Source organism: Mercurialis annua, linkage group LG5, assembly GCF_937616625.2.
Source record: "Mercurialis annua linkage group LG5, ddMerAnnu1.2, whole genome shotgun sequence".
Taxonomy (NCBI): Eukaryota; Viridiplantae; Streptophyta; class Magnoliopsida; order Malpighiales; family Euphorbiaceae; genus Mercurialis; species Mercurialis annua.
In genome coordinates this window covers 6,466,463-6,484,817 of record NC_065574.1, presented here as the reverse complement: position 1 = coordinate 6,484,817, position 18,355 = coordinate 6,466,463, and the positions used below count along the sequence as shown (strand labels likewise).

The 18,355-nt window shown below is 32.9% G+C and overlaps 4 protein-coding genes across 5 annotated transcripts; 3 read left to right on the top strand and 1 right to left on the bottom strand.

The window, feature by feature from the left end:
* The first annotated feature begins 215 nt into the window (after window positions 1-215).
* LOC126681364 (FBD-associated F-box protein At2g26860-like) lies at window positions 216-3,142 on the top strand. Its single transcript, XM_050376906.1, has 4 exons — window positions 216-747; window positions 993-1,345; window positions 1,895-2,071; window positions 2,765-3,142. Exons 1-4 carry the CDS (start codon window positions 216-218, stop codon window positions 2,765-2,767), a joined length of 1,065 nt encoding a protein of 354 aa, XP_050232863.1. The 3' UTR covers window positions 2,768-3,142.
* A 2,146-nt stretch (window positions 3,143-5,288) lies between these two features.
* Window positions 5,289-10,527, top strand: LOC126682653 (mitochondrial import receptor subunit TOM40-1). The gene is made up of 11 exons (XM_050378393.2): window positions 5,289-5,564; window positions 6,257-6,338; window positions 6,447-6,546; window positions 6,654-6,749; window positions 6,876-6,926; window positions 7,725-7,790; window positions 8,358-8,459; window positions 9,028-9,096; window positions 9,167-9,250; window positions 9,838-9,933; window positions 10,043-10,527. Exons 1-11 carry the CDS (start codon window positions 5,438-5,440, stop codon window positions 10,094-10,096), a joined length of 927 nt encoding a protein of 308 aa, XP_050234350.1. The 5' UTR covers window positions 5,289-5,437; the 3' UTR covers window positions 10,097-10,527.
* Window positions 10,528-11,530: 1,003 nt separating this feature from the next.
* LOC126682284 (uncharacterized) lies at window positions 11,531-12,160 on the top strand. The gene has a single exon (XM_050377896.2). The coding sequence runs from the start codon at window positions 11,557-11,559 to the stop codon at window positions 12,049-12,051; it is 495 nt and encodes a 164-aa protein (XP_050233853.1). The 5' UTR covers window positions 11,531-11,556; the 3' UTR covers window positions 12,052-12,160.
* An 843-nt stretch (window positions 12,161-13,003) lies between these two features.
* Window positions 13,004-16,617, bottom strand: LOC126682880 (uncharacterized). Of its 2 annotated transcripts, none has more exons than XM_050378647.2 (8): window positions 16,084-16,617; window positions 15,795-15,997; window positions 15,206-15,308; window positions 15,049-15,114; window positions 14,412-14,585; window positions 14,214-14,310; window positions 13,532-13,660; window positions 13,004-13,417 (listed from the first exon to the last, which is right to left on the bottom strand). In XM_050378647.2, the coding sequence occupies exons 1-7, from the start codon at window positions 16,479-16,481 to the stop codon at window positions 13,535-13,537; spliced, it is 1,167 nt and encodes a 388-aa protein (XP_050234604.1). In that variant the 5' UTR covers window positions 16,482-16,617; the 3' UTR covers window positions 13,004-13,417; window positions 13,532-13,534. The 2 variants fall into 2 exon arrangements, with proteins under 2 accessions (XP_050234604.1, XP_050234605.1); XM_050378648.2 differs by having other exon boundaries at window positions 13,536-13,660.
* Between the last annotated feature and the right edge of the window lie 1,738 nt (window positions 16,618-18,355).

The window sequence follows — 18,355 nt, the reverse complement described above, 5'->3', positions numbered from 1 at the left end:
TTAAAAAGTCAAATACAATTATTTTACATAAATGAAGTACTTTTCAATAAAGCCCATAATTTACTGTATCCAATCAAAATGCAACGAAATGGAGACGTTGAATGGCGTGCAAACCACGGAAACTACACCTTGCCGATTCGGTTCAGTTCCATTTCTTTTCAAAAGCCCTATAAAAATCAAAGAAAATGATTTAATGGCGTCCCTGAAAAAGAAAAATGGTAGCCAAGAAGAGCAAGAAAACGGAAGAAACTGATTGGATCAGTGAATTACCGGATTGCCTTCTTCATCATATCTTCTCTTCCGTGGACACCACTGGTATTGTTAGAACCTGTATTTTGTCGAAAAGATGGAGGTACTTTTGGACTTCTTCTCCCGATCTTAATTTCACTTACGATGGCTTAGAACAAGATGATCATTCTAACTTTATCACTCAACTTCTTCAGCACCGGAATTCTATACCTTTAAATAGTTTCTCCTATAGTATGTTTATGCTTGATGTTGAAGCTAGTGTTGTTGAATCTTGGATAGCTTATGCTGTTAAACATCAGGTTCAACACCTTACATTATATTTACAAGCCTGTTGTCTTAATAGGCCCATTCAGTTTCCTAATTGCTTTTTTGGTTGTACATCATTAACAACTCTCATTTTTGATGGCAATTTTAATCAAGCCATATTGTTGCCTAAAACTTTCGACTTACCCTCTTTGAAATATTTGCACCTTTGTGCATTTCATAATATTGATGCGAGTATCTTTTCAAGTCTTCCCAATCTGGAGACTTTAACACTTGAATACATTTTTTTCTAGGATTGGGATTCCCTCAAGTTCAAATGAACTTGAGAGGGTCATGTTCATAATCTACACCATTCATTATAAAATGAATGGTGTAGATTAATTTGATTAAAATTGTATCTTTTTGATCTACACCGTTTATTTTACAATGAACGGTGTAGATCGTGAACATGACCCCCTCAAGTTCATTTTGAACTTGAGGGAATCTCAATCCTTTTTTCTATGGTATACAATATTTCAGTGTTCCTTCTCTCATAAGCTTTGATATTTTAAATGCTGAGGTGGAAGCACCAGACCTCTTTTCCGAATTTGAATTTGTTATTGTGGCTCCGAACCTTAGAAAATTCAAGTTTGAAGGTTATCCTCCTTTTTTATGCTCTACCAAAAATCTCTCTTCTCTAGACCTAATTGAAATTGATCTACCGTGCGAATATGAACTGGATGAGGACCAGTTTGAGGATGAGGTAAGGCAAGATATGGCTCGCAATGTGCTCCAAATGCTTAATGCATTTCATATTGCGAAATCCGTCACATTGTCCATGGCTGCCATTAAGGTGAGTGCTGGATACTATTGTGTTATATAAGGCATCTATATATGTGGTTTTAGAGTAGTTTTTTTTCATACTAACTTGTCAATAGAATTCATATTAACATCGAGTGGCACGAACAAGTACAGTTTTCCATCTTTGAAATTTTAGAATGGATTTCAGTTCAACTGTCTGGTTGCTACTCTTAGACAGTTTTAAGCACTTTTATTTATATGTTCTAAATTAATGTGTGTAGCAGGTTCATTTGCTATTTACTGAAGTTTCAAAAATTCAACTGATTTTTTTTTATAAAAGGTCTATATTTATGATATAATTACTCATATCGAGCACCAATCCAATGGTATTACGATGTACATATAGAGCCGAGATTCTTTTTTGTTTATATATATAATACATATTTGCTTATATTTCTCAATTCACATTTACCAGATATCATCATGTCTAGCAAACTTCTAATTTTACAAACATTTAATGTTTACATATGTAGTTGCCTATGTTTTTTGAAGTCATTGTATTATGCTTTTAGCTTACAAGCTGATGGTTCTATGTTTGAAGGTTCTATCCGACATTCCTACTTTTCTGAATGAGCACCCTTCACTGTTTCCAAATCTCAAGTATCTAGAGGTGCAGAGTAATGAGTCATCCAAGAACGTCAAGAATCTCAAGATACCCAATTTTATCTTTGATTACTTTCGTAAGGGCTCTTCATTGTTGGAAATAATAGTTGCAAAGGTAATTGAACAGATCCTTGTTCCTGCAAGTCATTTTAACTGATTTTTGGTCAAATTTTCAACTTTAATAGGATTATGCACTTTTTTTATATAAACTAAAGTGAATGATTATCTAAATTCACTTTTTATCCTGGCTAATTACTATATCATATCTGCAACTAATCTTACTATAGTCTTAGGTTCTCATTTCTAAAAAAAAAAGGCCCTTGTTGTTTTGAGGTCAATGAGACTCTTACTCCTTGAACTGCTTGGTGGTGAAAATTGATCAAGCGCGTGCAATTGAAAATTGATCACCACTAAAACTTATGGAGTAAACTGCAATGTCTTAAGGATTAAAGTCAAATGATTTCAGTAGGAATGTTTAATACTTTTATTGATGTAAAAATACAGTATTAGTTGGCTTAAACTTGGTTTATTCCCTTACTTCATAATTTTCATGGAATTTACTCCATTTTACTTCTTTTACTAGTTATTAACCAATAGATAAGTTTTTGAATTATGATAGTAATTGTTTTACTCATTAAAACAATCAAGGATTGCTATCATAAACATGATATATTATGCACAAACTTTTATTTTCAAACCTCTGAATCGAGATGGATTTTCTATCTATGCTTCCGTTTCTATTTGCTCACACATATATCGCGGTAAATGATTTTGTTCAAATTTCTAAATTTATGTATTATGTTTGCAGTAGGTTCATATTGTCCGCAAAGTCCAAGAAGGGAGCATACCTTCCTGTATCTCGACTTACTTTCTCAAGATCTCTTGTTTGTTTCTGAATGCACAAGCAACTACTGCAACATCATTGTAGCTTTTCTAATAGCTTTTTTGCTCTCCGTTGTGGCCATTACTTCGTTTTTATATGTGGTCCTCTTTTTTGTTGAATTGCTAATAGTTGCTTGATCGAGTTCTTGTATTTGAATGATCTGCACTATACTTACAAGTGTGGGAGTCGCTTTGTCTTAATCCAAGCCTTATTGTAAATCCATTATGCTATCAAATTCTATCCTTTTCTTGTAACTGAACAAGTTTTCACCAGTGAGGATTTGAAAGGAAGGAAACTTTTTGATGTTAAGTGTATTATTTTTTTTACTTTAGAGGCTTTGACGTACGGATAAACACACATTAAAATTCTTTGCTGCATAGTTCAAGAGCTTATTACCTCTAGTCATCTTTCATAAAATGGGATAAAGCATCACTTTTGTCCCCTTAATTTTGCACTGAATATCAAAAAGTCAATCTTAATTATTTTCATCAAAAACTCACAACATTACATTCTCAAATCATTTTGACCCACTTTACATGCACAATGAATAATTTTCTTACACCATTTTTTTTATCTACCCCTCCAGAACTTTTACATTTCATATTTAAAGTCTTTTATTTTTTTAAGCTACTTTTTTAAAACTTTACTTTTTCTACTGTAATACCTCTCATTGTTATGACGTAAGAGTCTGACACATGACACGCGTATAAGGTTTGTTGAAATACGTGTCATTTTAGTATAAAAATGAAAATTATACAAGAAAGAGGACGAGTAAATGGATAAAAATAAAGGGAATATAAAAATAAATAAATAAAGATCGTATATAAAAATTTAATCATTGGGTGATTAAATATTTATAGAATGATTAAATTTTTATAGTGGTTGAAAGAGTGATAACTGAATGAGATTAAAAAAATAAAAGTTTAAGAACTAAAAATAAATAATTTTTTGAGATCGTGGTTCTAATCTATTTTAGTAAATGATTAAAATTTAAAATGAAACCATAAATATTAGAGCCTGTTCGGTTCAACTGTTTCTTATAGCTGATAGTTGTTAGCTGTTGCTGGTAGCTGTTAGATATTGGCTGGTAGCTGATAGCTGATAGACCATACGTGTTTGGTGAGATTTGATTAGTTTTTGCTGTTTATATATAAAATGATCGTAAAGGGCATAATTTTTATTTTTATTTATTAATTTATATATATATATTATATTATATAATATTCAGTAAAAATATTAAAACATATTTTTTTTATAAGAATGAACATTTAGTTTAAACTTATTTAGATATTTTTTTGATACATTTATAATTTATTATAAAAAATAATTAAGTTATAGTTTTATTGATATAAATAAATAATATTAAATAATTTAAAAATAATTTAAATAACTATATATATATATTAAAAAAAACAATATATCATAATGGGGGTATTTTTGTTTAAATAATTAAAAATATTGAAAAAGTTATCAGCTGTTGGCAAAAAGATTTAAAATGAAGTTTTTCAAAAAGCAGTTGTTTGATGTTCAAAAAGCTCTAAAAAGTTTTTAGACACCGTTTGGATTGAGGGTTTTTAAAATCCATGGATTTTAGCAAAATCGATGGATTTTAAATCCATAGATTTTAAAATTCCATCGTTTGGAGTGAATATAAAATCAATAGATTTTTAATATTATTTATGGAAACTAATAAATAGTATAACAGTTCATCATCTATAAAAAATGGTGGATTTGGACTTTCCCACCTAGTAGGTGGGAAATCAAAACCCTCAAAAATGATGGATCGTAGAAAATGAGAGAATTTATAAATCTATGGATTCCATTAATTTTTTTCCTAGGCAAACGATAGATTTTATCCAAATCCATGCATTGTTTAGAATCAATCGTTTATAATCCATCAATCCAAAGAAAATTCTAACCAAACACTTTAGTGGACCTTTTTGAAAAGTAAAAGTTAAAAGCTCCACCAAAAAACTGAACCAAACACCCACTTAGTTGATTTAGTCAAAGAATTTTATTGTTAAAAATTCCTTTAGTCGACTTTTATGTTAAAAATTAAGTTCAATATAATTTTAATTTTGTTTTCTTTAAACTCCAAATGATAATTAAAAATCCATATACATAACCGTAAGTATACTGTTTATTAATATCCTTTAATTTTGTAAAATGATTTTATAGATTTTTTTAAAAGAAAAAAGATTTAAATTGTGAATTTGATTAAATGTCCAGGGAAAAACAACTGACTTTTTAAAACGTCATGGGGGTTGTACGTCGGATCTAAACTCAGTAAATAATTATTATCCTTTTAATTTTTTTTTTTATCATGATTTAAGTTTTATTTTTATCTTTCCTCTAAAAATTATTTATATGTGACATTAAATTATCAATTTTATTTTTTGATTTTTTTTAAAAAAAGCAAAAAATGGAAAATTGAAAGAAGAGGAAGAAAAGTGAAGCTAGGTCACATAATAAAACCCTTTCATAAACCCCAAACACAGCCAGCCACTCTCTCTCCGCTACCCATTCCTCAAAGTTCATTGATTCAATTTCTCAGTCATCGAATTTTAAGACCAAAGTAGTGCTGCTGCTGCTGCTACAATGGCGGGGATTGCACCTCCTTCACCTGTCAGTGACAACAAGAACGCCGATGACAGTAAAAAACCAGTAGATTACATGAATCTTCCGTGCCCTATTCCTTATGAAGAACTCCATCGCGAAGCTCTCAGTAATCTCTCTCTCTTTTTCCATTGTTCAATTCGTTGATTGTTTATTTATTTGTTAATTGTTAGCTACAGTGGTTTTCGATCTGTATATATATGTTGCTATTTTGTCTATGGTTTTTCAATATATATATATCACTTGCTTTAAAACCCTAATTTGTTCTCCATTTTATTTGCCCGTTTTTATGTAAAAATGGCTTCTTCATTGCTAATTACTAGTTGCTATGCTTTTAAAATGTTGATTCAAAGGAATGCATCCGATCTTTGTATAGGTGCGAGGATGTGTTACAATTACTGTTACGGGAAGAATTTATTTATGCAGTTATTAGTTTCATACTTCCGTAGTTTTAAAAAAAATTCCATTATCCGAATTGGGGTTGCACTTGTTTACTTAAATGAGGTTATGCTAAACTCTTACGTGCCAGTATTGTGATAAAATCTGTCAAAATAGAAAAGAATGTAAACTTCCATGCTCGTATGGTTCCTCCAGCGTTTTGTGTTTGGTAGATAACATCCTTAATGAGTTTAAGTTCTCATAATTTTTTACCCAGAAGTTTTGAGTTTGATTAGTGTTTCTTTGAAGGTGAATGTATTCCTCTCATTTGCAATCCAAAACTTTGGTTTTTTTTTTTTTGAAGTTGAATGCATTGCACCTATTTGTCATTCAAATTATTGATTTTGATATTTTGTTTTGCAGTGTCTTTAAAGCCAGAGTTTTTTGAGGGGATGCGTTTTGATTTTACTAAAGGACTCAATCAGAGATTTTCTTTGAGTCACAGGTTGCTTTCCCTTATTTAGTTTTCCTGGCCAGTCGCCTGTCAGAATTTCTTTTGTTTCTTGTCTGACAAATTTCTCCTTCGTTTCTTGGCAATAATGGGTCTTATCAGTGTATTTATGGGGCCTATGGAACTTCCTTCTCAGTCTGCAGAAGTCATCAAAATCCCCACTGCTCATTATGAGTTTGGTGCCAACTTTATAGACCCTAAGGTAGTAATCAACTCTTTAAAAACCTTCTTATTAATAAATCTTTTGGAATTATTGTATCCTTATAATTCCCTGTCAATACACTAAGATTATTAAAGTGGTCTTTGTAGTTGATGCTTTTCGGAAGGTTGATGACGGATGGGAGACTAAATGCCAGAGTAAAGTGTGATTTGACTGATGATCTTACTTTGAAGGCTAACGCTCAGGTAAAATAAATGTTATTTTTATTCTCTTTGGATTTGTATTAAAAAATTGTCTTCCCCTTTTATTTTAGTTATAGGAAGGTCTTGTTTTCAAGCAAGTTAACTGTTCTTAATTTCTTGTCCACACAGCTTACAAGTGAGCCCCATATGTCTCATGCCATGTTCAACTTTGATTATAAGGTGAACTCTCTTAATTCCTTTTGTTAGATGTACTTGTATGCTTACTTATTCTCACGTCAAAACTAATGTGATATTTGCTCACATGGACATTCCTTCCATCTACTTTTTATTGGGTGGGTAAGGGGTGTTATGATGCTATCATCTATGCGAATTGAGCTGATTTGCGCTTGTTCTTTTGACATTCCACTTATGAGTCTATGATTTTTGGTTCATACTCCCTATACTCATTATGCCTGTTGTTGGTGTGTTTTCAATTGGTGACATTTTCATTCAGATTGCTGTCATCACTCGAATGTATCTCTACCTGTTCTACAAACTGTTAATTTTTTCTGATTTTTCAGCAAAGCTTTTGATGTCTTCAATTTAAACATACGTATAAAAAAGAAAAACTGAACTTATCATGTCATAAACAAATGCCTCAACTTGATATGAATCTAATTTCTTAATAGGTTAAGTTATTTTTTGCAATTTTTTGTGATGTATAGTTACCATGAATGTTAAAATTTTATTAATTATATCTGTACAATCATTCTGAATTAAGTATTTGGATTGGAAGAGTTCCTAATAGGATGTTACCATCTAATGGAAAGTCGGCCCAGTTGGAATGCCTTATATTTGGCTCTCTGCAGTTTTTAAAGGTGTATATGAAATGAATTGAACCTTTGAGGTTCATCTTATGTCTGATTAAGAGAACTCATATATGCTGGGTAATTATGTAGTTATATTGATCCATTTACTTTTTCTATTATGTTGCTTTTCTTTCTTGTTTTTGTTTTGACATAGTACTGCCTTCCACAGGGCAAAGATTATAGGACCCAGCTGCAATTAGGAAATGGTGCCTTGTTTGGAGCCAGTTACATTCAGGTATATGATCTGATTGAAGTATTGTAATAGTTGTAATAGATGAAAACAAACAATGTATAAATTTGTGATTCTTTGTGGTAATTTTTTGTGTCATCAGTTCCATCTCTTAGTGTGCCTATATGCTATTAATTTTATGGTAATCTGTTTATTTTTTCTTTCTTTCTGCTGCGTGACACTGTATCTTCTTTTACTCGGTTTAATTTTGCTTGATATTCATTGTTCCTAGGGTCCGTTTGGTTCAAAGTCTGAATGGAATGCAAATATGAATGAATGATTTAATATGTTGTTTGAAAATCAGGAAAATTTGAGTTGATATCATTGGGGAAATGGTAATGGGTGATACCTATTGATGGGGGAACCTCATTCCCATTCTCATGTAATTTATTTCAATTAAACATAAATAATGGAAGTTATTCTCATTTCCATTTTCAATCCCTCCAAAATTTGGAAAACCAAACAACCCCTTGCTGATCCAAATATGTATCATGGTTGTTGATAAAATTAAATTGATCTTTATACCTCTGTATTTCTTTTTATTTTTTCATTGATGGTTCATATTTAATGTAGAGCGTGACCCCACATATGTCTATGGGTGGTGAAGTATTTTGGGCTGGTCAGCATAGAAAATCTGGTGTTGGATATGCTGCTCGGTACGAGAATGATAAGATGGTAATCAGCCGACTTTCATCCTCAATCACATGTTTGATGTATATATATTGTAATAACATCGATTCAGCTGTCTAACAATTTATCAATCTGTAGCTAAATTGGACACCTTAGCTTTTTCTTCTTACAACACACACTCTAAGACATGGACCTTGAATTTCCTGTCACAAAAGTTTGAAGACAAGCACTGAATGCTTGCATAATGCATGAGATATGATTTAAGATAGAGAAAAAAATAAGTAGACCTAGATTCAGATTTTGTAAATGCACAACTGCTGCAGGTTCTACCATTCTATCTGGTGGTCCATTTTCTGTATAATCTGCACTTAGAAGTTGTCATAAGTCGACATGCAGGACCAGGTTAAACTGACTTAGCTATTGGCTCCACATGTGCATGCACACGGAATTAGATGTTTATAGGAAAGATCAATTTCTTATGCTTGCATGCAAAAAAAATGTTTTATAGGAAAGATCTTATTTCTTACTCGGCGATTGGTAGGTCCCCGTTTCCTTTTTTACTTTGCGCTCATACATTTCTTGCTTTGATCAAGCTGTACCATGTACCCTTTAGGTTGGAACTGGGCAAGTTGCTAGCACTGGGATGGTTGCTTTGAGCTATGTTCAGAAGATTTCTGAAAAGGTGGTGAAGTTTCTCCTGATGGCTATAATTTTTGTTTAACTATAATGCTTACTCTTCTCTATTTGTCAAGGTCTCAATGGCGACAGACCTCATGTACAACTACATGTCCAGAGATGTGACAGCTAGTGTTGGTTATGATTACATCCTCAGACAAGTAAGTATTAGTTTGTATACTTAATGCAAGCTCTTGGAAATCTGTGCTTACCATTTCGGCATTCTTTGTCTAAATTTACTCTTGTATGTGGCTCTAACATTGATGGAATGGTGAGAAATTGGCGGGTCATCCAATTTCTAGCAGCTGATAGATCTTTCGAATCCTGTTATGTGACTGTGCTAAGTCATGGTTTAATATGTCCATTGTGATAAAATAAACGCACCACATTGTGATATATTTTTGTCAGCTGTCAGAATGAGCACACAGGACATTTTGGCTCAGGAGTGATGAGAGATTGAGACCAAATCTCTAATATAAAATTACCTGCAGCTTTTAACCGTTGTTTTGGCACTTTAGTTACAGCCTGTAGTGAGGTTGTAGTGGTGGTAACTGGTGACTGATACGAAAGTAGGCAATACAAGTAAAATATGATATTCAGCAAAAATTGTACTTTACGGATACCTATTATTCAATCAATATCTTTCCTGTTGGCCGTCTTATGCACGCGACTGAATACAAATTCTGATTTAAAGACGTTAAGTAAATGAATAGTTTTATTAAAAACCCTACTTTTGCGGTTGCATCAGGCTCGATTAAGAGGGAAAATCGATTCGAATGGATGCACATCAGCTTTCTTGGAAGAGCGGTTGAATATGGGTCTCAATTTTATTCTGTCTGCAGAGGTAAGTGAACCACAATACTCTACTCTGAAAATTTTGTTCTATAGTCGTACTTGTAAAATGGATTGAGGCATTAACAAGAAGAGTTGAATCGAATTATGATTTTTTGCAGTTGGATCATAAGAAGAAAGACTACAAATTTGGATTTGGATTGACAGTTGGTTAATTGAATTGAATTAGAATTGGAAATGGAAGACTTCAATGGTTGCTGAACGAATATTTTGGTATAAAGACTAAAGTCTAGTGGCAAGCAGCAAACTTGAAGTTTATGTTTTGTACCCGTCTTTAGATAATATTATTTATTTGTGGCCGCAAAACAGTACAATTAGGCTTATTTCAGTAGTCATTTGCATTGGCAATGTTTATTGGGGAGCAAAGCAATCTATTTTGACAGGAGAGGTTCGTACACTGTTTTATTTACTTGAAATTCAATTAGAGATAGGGATGGGAGCCTTTGATAAATAAAGGTATTTGATTGCAGAGAATGAGATGACTGTATGGATAGCACAACTCATGTGTTGTCATTGTTACTAATTTAATATTTTTTAAGAAATCCCTTTGGCAACAGAATTTGAGAAATAAAATGAGCCTTGATAAGTAGAGCTGAGTTAGTTTGTAGGCCATATGGGATTCGAATTATTGTTCTAAAAATCTAACCGGTGGTTGCAACAGTTTAATCACCACTGCTTCAATAAGAGTAAAAGAAAATACTACATTTCATATGAGCTTTTATAGCTAAGAAAAAAAATTGTAATCATAAAAATTTAACCAGACTTAAATATTTTAATGATTAAATAGTTCAACTTGTTTTTTTGGATAATTGGGAAGGGGGGCGCTTGTGTTGAGATTTGAACTCACAAGCTAGCAGTTTGCTTACCATTTGAGCTATAGTTCATTGGCAGTTCATCAATTTTTATGTATTTTCATATTAAAATGGTTGAATTATAATTAATTTTTTTTTAATAAGAATTGAACCAAATCGGACTTTGATTGTAGTCAAATCAATTAAATAGGGTTATTTGATCTGGTTTTTAAAACACCGTTTTAAACAATATTTTTAAAATTGAACTGGATCGGTCGGTCAATTTCTTTTACTAGAAATCAACGGTAACTCCGGATCATTTTTTCTGTGAACTTTAGAAACATAGTGAAATTCAATTTATTTGAATCAGAAAAAAAAATCATACTTTCCATCCACAAAAATTAGACTTTTTTCTTTATTTTACGCATTTTAAATTATTAACTTGTTTCCAATTTTTAAAAATAATCGACTATATAAATATCTTAAATACACTTAATTGAATTAATGTTAATCAATTGAACGAAACTGGTCACAATTTTGATAATAACAAATCAATACTTTTTGATAATTTTAATAATAAAAATAATTTTATATGAATTCCGTGAATTATTTAAAATAATTAATTAATAAAAATACATTAAAAAGATAACACATCAATTATTTAATAAGAATATTACTTAGTATAATTTTGATTAAATCGACTAATTTTTAAATACATATGGAGATGGGCTAAAAAATAAAAATATACTGTAAAAATCATTTCAAATTATAATTCGATTATTAGCATATAAAAGCATCGTATTTCTTGGTTTATTCTGATAGAGATGAAGACCGAAGACGAAGTAGAGAAATTGCTGGAGGCTGCCCAAGATGAATTGCTTCTAAAGATGTCCGTCGATTCACATACAACTCACCCTACTCTCTCCCCTCATCTCCACCGTCGATTTCAAGCTCTCAAATCTCCGCCGCCTCCTCCTTCTGCTAAAACTCCAATTCATTTTCAATCCTCCACAAAACCCACAACTCCTCCTCCTAATCAAGACGATCTACTAGCTAGATTCGCTGCTCTCAAAGCCACCACCGCCTCTTCTTCCTCATCTAATTATGCTGCCACTAGCGCCGCTCTAGCCGACGGTGATGATAATGACGATGATGACGAGGTAGAGAAGATAATTCGATGGGCGCAGGACGCTGCTCGTCTCGATCCTTCTCCTCCTTCCGATGACGACGACGATTATATTTCTGACGGCGACCAAATTGATACGTCCGATGACGAGGAAGATAAAGTAGACGGAAAACGTAAAAAAGGCTCTGCGTAATTATTTGAGCTGATTGTAATCTATTTTCCCAATTGGAAATCATTATGAACTTCAAATTTCGATTGTTACTAAACCTGAGTTTAATTTCTAGTATCTATTTATTTGTTAACGTAACTCGTCAATAAACATATTAGTAAATTTATTATCATTATATTAATTTTTTTACTTATAATTAATATTAAATTTGTTAAGAATTTTTGAAAAAGTAAACATAATATATTCGGTTATTAAATTTTTTTCCATACTGAATTTATTCTTCTTTTGGTTTTATAATAATAATAATTAAATAATTAATTTAATTTTATTAATAATATCTTTAGAAAATAATAAGATAGAAATTTAAATAATATTATATTGACTACATTATTTTAATTTTGTGGTTCAATCAAACTAAAAGATAGGTATTTCTATTAATTTGGAGACAATTTAATTATATTTTACATACTAAAAACTCAATTGGAGATAATTTAGCTACCTATTCTAATTAGAATTTTAATTACAATAGTGATTAATTAAATAACTAATTAGTTAATGACTATAAAAACTTTATTTAGTAGTAAACTGAAAAGGATTATTCAGTAAATTTGTCTGTCCCATCCGTGCTTTTATATATAGTATAGATATAGAAGTATAGATATAGATATAGATATACTATATATGTAAATAAATTTATATTGCATACATATTCTCTTATAATAGTAAAAATATAATTACATTTCATAGATAAACAGTTTATAATTTTAGAAAGAAAATTCAATTTGTAAAAATTAATTGGTTGTTACGGTAAACATTCGATTTTTACTGATTTACGGTTAAATTAGTTGAACAAACCGGTTTTGTTTGATTCTTTAAACACATAATGGATTAGCAGCTGTATCTTCAACAATTTTGTTGTTTATAATGAATTCAGCCTACATAAAATCAATTTTATATCACATATTGGAGGATAATCTAGTTGTAAAGGACCCTCGCCGTGTATCTTAGGTCGGGTTCGAATCTTACTTTAAATTTGAATCTAACTTTGAGAAAAAGAACAGTATTTTATATCACAAATTGAGAAAAAAGAAATAGAATACTCAATTCTTCTAAAACTAATCTAATATCTTGATTTTCCAATTACTGTCCCCTATTTCGCAGGGGCAGTTTGCATTCTTGTATGGGCAGAGCACCTCGTAATCTGCCAGAGTATTTGAGCTTGCAGTATCAGACACATCTACAAAGACCAAATGCATCATCGCACAATAATTCAGCAGGTGTTCTGATACTTTGGAGCTCCACCTTCACCAACTTGCGTAACCCTTCTCGTAATCCATACTACTTCTATCATGCACAAAATTCTTGCCGGATTTTTTCTGTTCTTCGTGGCCTGCATGTAGTTGGTAACTATACTAAGCATCAAATACATACAGCTTTTACTAATCAAACACACAGTATGATCAACAAAACAAAGTTATGAAGAAATAAGGAGCGTCGGGGTTACATACTAACGGAACTCGTCATGGAAATCATAATCGTCTTCGTCTTCGTCGCTGAAAATAGCGCTATAGAATACGTATGGGTTCTCGATCATCTCTGTCAATGATAGTCGCCCATCTTTATTTGTATCAGCCTGCAACATGTTTTACTCACACTTTAGCAGATTCTGTAATCAATAGCAACATAAATAGTCAACGGCAAGATTACTTAATGCAACTATATGGTCATCGAGTTCTCCTGTAAAATCTAATATATCTAACAGAGCTTAATACATCTATATGATCATTGAGTTCCTTCTCCTGTAACATCTAATATATCTGAATTAAACTAATATGTTTACATGATCATTGAGTTTCTTCTACTCAAGAATCCATATGCCATTTCAACCAAAATACAATGACTGCTTTAAAGGACACAATGTGGCAAAAGGGTGTAAAGATCTAGATAAAACTTCTCACACGGGAAGCTAAAAATTCAATGATCCATTAGTCTAGGAGATAAGCTAGTTAACTCTCTGAACGACTCAATAATAGAAGAGCTAGCCCTACAGGAACTCTTTCTTTTTTCTCATGTTGGGAACATATACATAAGTTACCTCACATGTATATTTACATACAGTCACTGAAAAGATAAACCACAAATTGATAGATCCACAATCGTTCTAATGTAAAAGCTCTTTGCAGTACCTGTGTTATGATGTAATCTGCTTGTTGTTTTGCATAGTAGCGCTCTGATGGATGAAGTTTCCCAATTATAGGTAGCATTTCGACATGCGACATATATCTACTCAAAGAAACGCAAAAAAAAAACAATGATTTATAATAATCTTCTAAAATTCTTCTAGAATGATGATAGTGATACATAAATAGATTACAGAAGGGTACCCGTCGCCATCTTTGTCTAATTGAGCAAACAAGACCTTAGCTGGGGCCTCCATAGAATCATCAGCAGGATGCGAAGAGTTCTGACTTTCTTCATCATAATTTCTCACTAAGTCAAATAGTCCATGAAAGAATTCTTTAAAATTAACTTTCCCATCTTTGTCAGAATCTCTTTCCCTGATGACATGACGCCAGCGATCAGTAAGTTAATCAAATCCAGTGAACTAAAAACAAGGATCAAGTACAATGACAAATGATATCACATCATAGATAGGTAGAACAGGACAGCAACAGAATGAACTCAACAGAGAAGGGGCATCATAATTTTACTTCAGATCTACATCATGACATTTTGGTCCTGATAATTCTTCATGTTTCTATTATCAAGTTTTTTTTGCATACCCAAATTTATCACAGTAAGCTGGATTAAGGTAGTTCTATGTGCTTAATTTTAAAACAAACAAAATACAAGAGCTAGATTTATCTTTCCTTGTGATACTACTAAAATTCAACAAAAAAAGGAACTTAAAAAGCTACTAAACAAAATGACCGTCCCCAAGGCTATTTATGAGCATATAGGTACAAGAAGAAAGGACTAGTCAAACTCCTTGAGATGGGAAACTAATGTAGCTTAAGTCACCTTACTTCCTCCATGCACAACCACTGTAGTAGCTTTGGGTTTTTGCTGTCAGCTGGATGCAGAAAGCTAAAATGATCATAGAGAATAATTAGAGATAAATAGAAGCATCAATCAGAAAAAGCTAAAAATAAGACTTGGAAATTAAGTAGGAGCTCACTCATTGAACTCTGTTATATTCAAAAGCCCATCTCCATCTGCATCTGATGCATTAAAATGTCCTTCCTTCCACCAGCCCATATCATAGCCAAAAGTATTATTATCTGTTAAGTAGAAAAAATCATTAAACAAGGTTCAAATGGCTCATGAAACCTCTTACTAATTACTTTAAAATACGAGAAGGGGCAATAGCAGAAACCCTAAAAAAACGAACAATTCAGTTTAAAGTATGAAAACATATAACCTTATCCCGGAAAATAGTATTTCTGCATAAATCTACCAATTAACTTCGCGTAAGCAAAGAATCATAACGTTGGAAGGCAAGAGGATTACTATAAATTCGAAAACTTCAGAGATTAAGAACAATACATGATGGCAAGTTGGTATAACGCTGTAGGTGATTCAAACATTTTTTTTCCGTTTATCAAAAAGGGTACGGTCCACCGGAGCATCAAGACAAATCACACATTTCAAACAGGCAAAACATAAGCTGCAAGAGCTTTACACTACATGATTAAGATTGCATTAAATCAGAGGCAGTGAATCACAAATCATACTAAATTTTTTGACAAAAGTCAAATTATAAAGACCTGAATTATGAACCCAGCTAGGAGCTTCATACTCAGAAAACGAAATAAAACCATCATGATTTTTATCATGAACATCCATCTCTCTCTGAGTCCTATGCATAACTTCCCGCTGAGACTGCTCCAAATTCCACTCAGTCAGCTCATGCTCAGTCACAAATCCATCAACTGGATCCACATCAATCTTGGGAAACAGCAGCAACAACCTACATCACCATAACCAACCAATCAACAAGCTATTATAAACAGTTTTTTAAAAAAATTGATTCAAAAAATTAAGCCAAAATTAAACCTGCTAGTAACATTAAATTTCTCCTCATCATTCAAATAATCCTCAGCATCCATAAAATCCTCCCACTCAGGCTGGGACTCATGACCAGGAGCAGAGTGAACTTCATGCTGGTCTGTTTCTTTAAGGGTTTCAGGATGGGCATTCTCGAAGTAATGCTTCTCCCAGTGCCTGTCTTCACGGCGGCGCTCTATGTCGGCGACGAGAGGGTCGAACGGAATAGGGTCGTGGTGTTGGTGGAGTGGATTAGTTTGGTCGGAGAATGTGAAATTGGAGCGGAGCTTTAGACGGCGGTGCTGGTTGCGGAGGGAGGTAGATGAGGGTTTAGTTGGGGAGTGGGAGATTAGTATGATTAAGAGAAGTGCTAATGTAATGTAAATGAAAACTGAAAGTTTTGCCATTGTTTTTCTGACTATTTTGCAATTGAGAGATCGAATCTGGAGAAGTGAAGAGGGTTTTATTTGATTAATTTGTTGGGTTTTGACAATTTGGGACTTATGTAGAAGATGAAGAGGAAGACGATTGGAATCAACTAAGAAAACTAACACTTGTTGAGTTCTTTCCTTTGCACGTTTTTTGGCTAATTTTCACTCACATCCCTCAACTTTTTTCTCTTTTTTTAATTAGTAGCAAAAATAGATCTCAACTTTAATTTTATAACCAAAGATTTCACACCATTCTACTAATAGTGTGTTTATTCCATTTAATGTTTGTCCATCACATATTTACAACAAGCTAATGAGTATTTATATTTTTAATCATTAAAAAGTTCATATGGCTAACGCACTATTGGTTTGTTGCGCGAATGACATGGCGCAACGGTTGTGTTGTATAATTTTATTCCTTATAATTAACACAATCATATACCATTATACCTTTACAGACTTGAACATCATAGTGGATCTGGATCCGTGCCAAAAATTCATATTCCTATTTACCTTTCAGAAAGGACCAAACAACAGGATACATGACTAGCCGCTCATGTGTTCTTAGATCCGTCATGTGGCGCCATTTGTGAGAATACAAACTCTCAAAAATAATTCTATTGGTGAAAACCGGAATGACTAATTGAACCAGTAAACCAAAGGATGGACCATATGGAAACATCAAGACAACCATCGACAAAATATCTCAAAAAGCATATATGGAGGTATCTTCCAAGTGGTACAAATGGAGCAAACAAATAGCACTAGTAACGATATATCATGTATGTATGAACGAGTAAAGAGAAGCCGGAAGAGAGTGACTGGTAATCAAAGCAGAGGCAGAAGGAAAAAACATACGGTGGATAATTGTAGATCCTAGAGCAGCGACCAACATTGCAAAACTTTTCCGTCTCCTCCGCGATTGCCTTATGTTGTTTTCCGAGTGGAATCACGGAGGAGATCGAGAAGCTTTATCATTAGATCCACGTTCAATTCATGACAAGCAATTCCCAGATCTACTCCTTTTATCTCTGAAGCCTTAATTGAGAAGGTCGTGTGGACTTTCTTGAGTACCTTTTTAATGGCCTCCTTCGTGGGTTTAGAAAATCTGATCCCGAATTTTACTAGCTTTTCTGGGAAAACTTCCCAATTCTCTGTATCTCTGATTGGTTATGACATGAGTTATTCACATGAAAGGTTGAGTATCTCGTCTGTCAGTAAGAGTTCTGCCACGGCAGATTTTGTTACATGCTTCTTCCTCTTTCAAATCTATAGCTATCACGAGTGTTCCGTTTGTTGTAAGGAGCATTATCCTCAAATTTTGGATATCGGTCACTGCTCCCGACTCGTACATGAATGGTCGGCCTAGTATCATGTTGTAGGATAGTTTCCTATCTACAATGTGAAACAAAGTGGTGACTGCTTTCCCTTTTCCTTCATTGCTATTGAGAAGTAGTCAAATGATGGTAGTGCCCATCGAGTGCGGCCTTACTTCTTCCGTTCCTCTGACTTCTTTTAGCTGCAACTTTATCTATCATGCTTCCCCCTGAGCTCCTATAAGCGTCCCATGTCGCAATATTAGTCCCTGCTCTAAGATCTACAATTATCCGTCGTATCTTTCTTCCTTCTACCTCTTCTTTGATTACCAGTGACTCTCCTCCCGCTCTCTTTGATCGTTCGTACATACGTGATATATCATTACTAGTGTATTTATTGGCTTCGTTTGTGTAATACCCCAAAATATTTTAAGATAATTACGTCGTGCCACGTGTCGTGATTTCCGATAAATTAAATTAAGGAGAATTTAATTTAATTATATCAGAAATTTAAGAATAAAATTTAATGAGTCA

Coding starts and splice junctions, on each gene's coding strand:
- LOC126682284 (XM_050377896.2), top strand. CDS start 11,557: ATGAAGACCGAAGACGAAGTAGAGAAATTGCTGGAGGCTGCCCAAGAT.
- LOC126682880 (XM_050378647.2), bottom strand. CDS start 16,481: ATGGCAAAACTTTCAGTTTTCATTTACATTACATTAGCACTTCTCTTA. Junction 15,309..15,794: donor TAGCTGGGTTCATAATTCAG/GTCTTTATAATT, acceptor TCTACTTAACAG/ATAATAATACTTTTGGCTAT. Junction 13,661..14,213: donor CAGATTACATCATAACACAG/GTACTGCAAAGA, acceptor AACATGTTGCAG/GCTGATACAAATAAAGATGG.
- LOC126681364 (XM_050376906.1), top strand. CDS start 216: ATGGTAGCCAAGAAGAGCAAGAAAACGGAAGAAACTGATTGGATCAGT. Junction 748..992: donor ATTTCATAATATTGATGCGA/GTATCTTTTCAA, acceptor TTTGAACTTGAG/GGAATCTCAATCCTTTTTTC. Junction 1,346..1,894: donor TGTCCATGGCTGCCATTAAG/GTGAGTGCTGGA, acceptor CTATGTTTGAAG/GTTCTATCCGACATTCCTAC.
- LOC126682653 (XM_050378393.2), top strand. CDS start 5,438: ATGGCGGGGATTGCACCTCCTTCACCTGTCAGTGACAACAAGAACGCC. Junction 6,750..6,875: donor CTTTGAAGGCTAACGCTCAG/GTAAAATAAATG, acceptor TTGTCCACACAG/CTTACAAGTGAGCCCCATAT. Junction 6,927..7,724: donor TGTTCAACTTTGATTATAAG/GTGAACTCTCTT, acceptor TGCCTTCCACAG/GGCAAAGATTATAGGACCCA.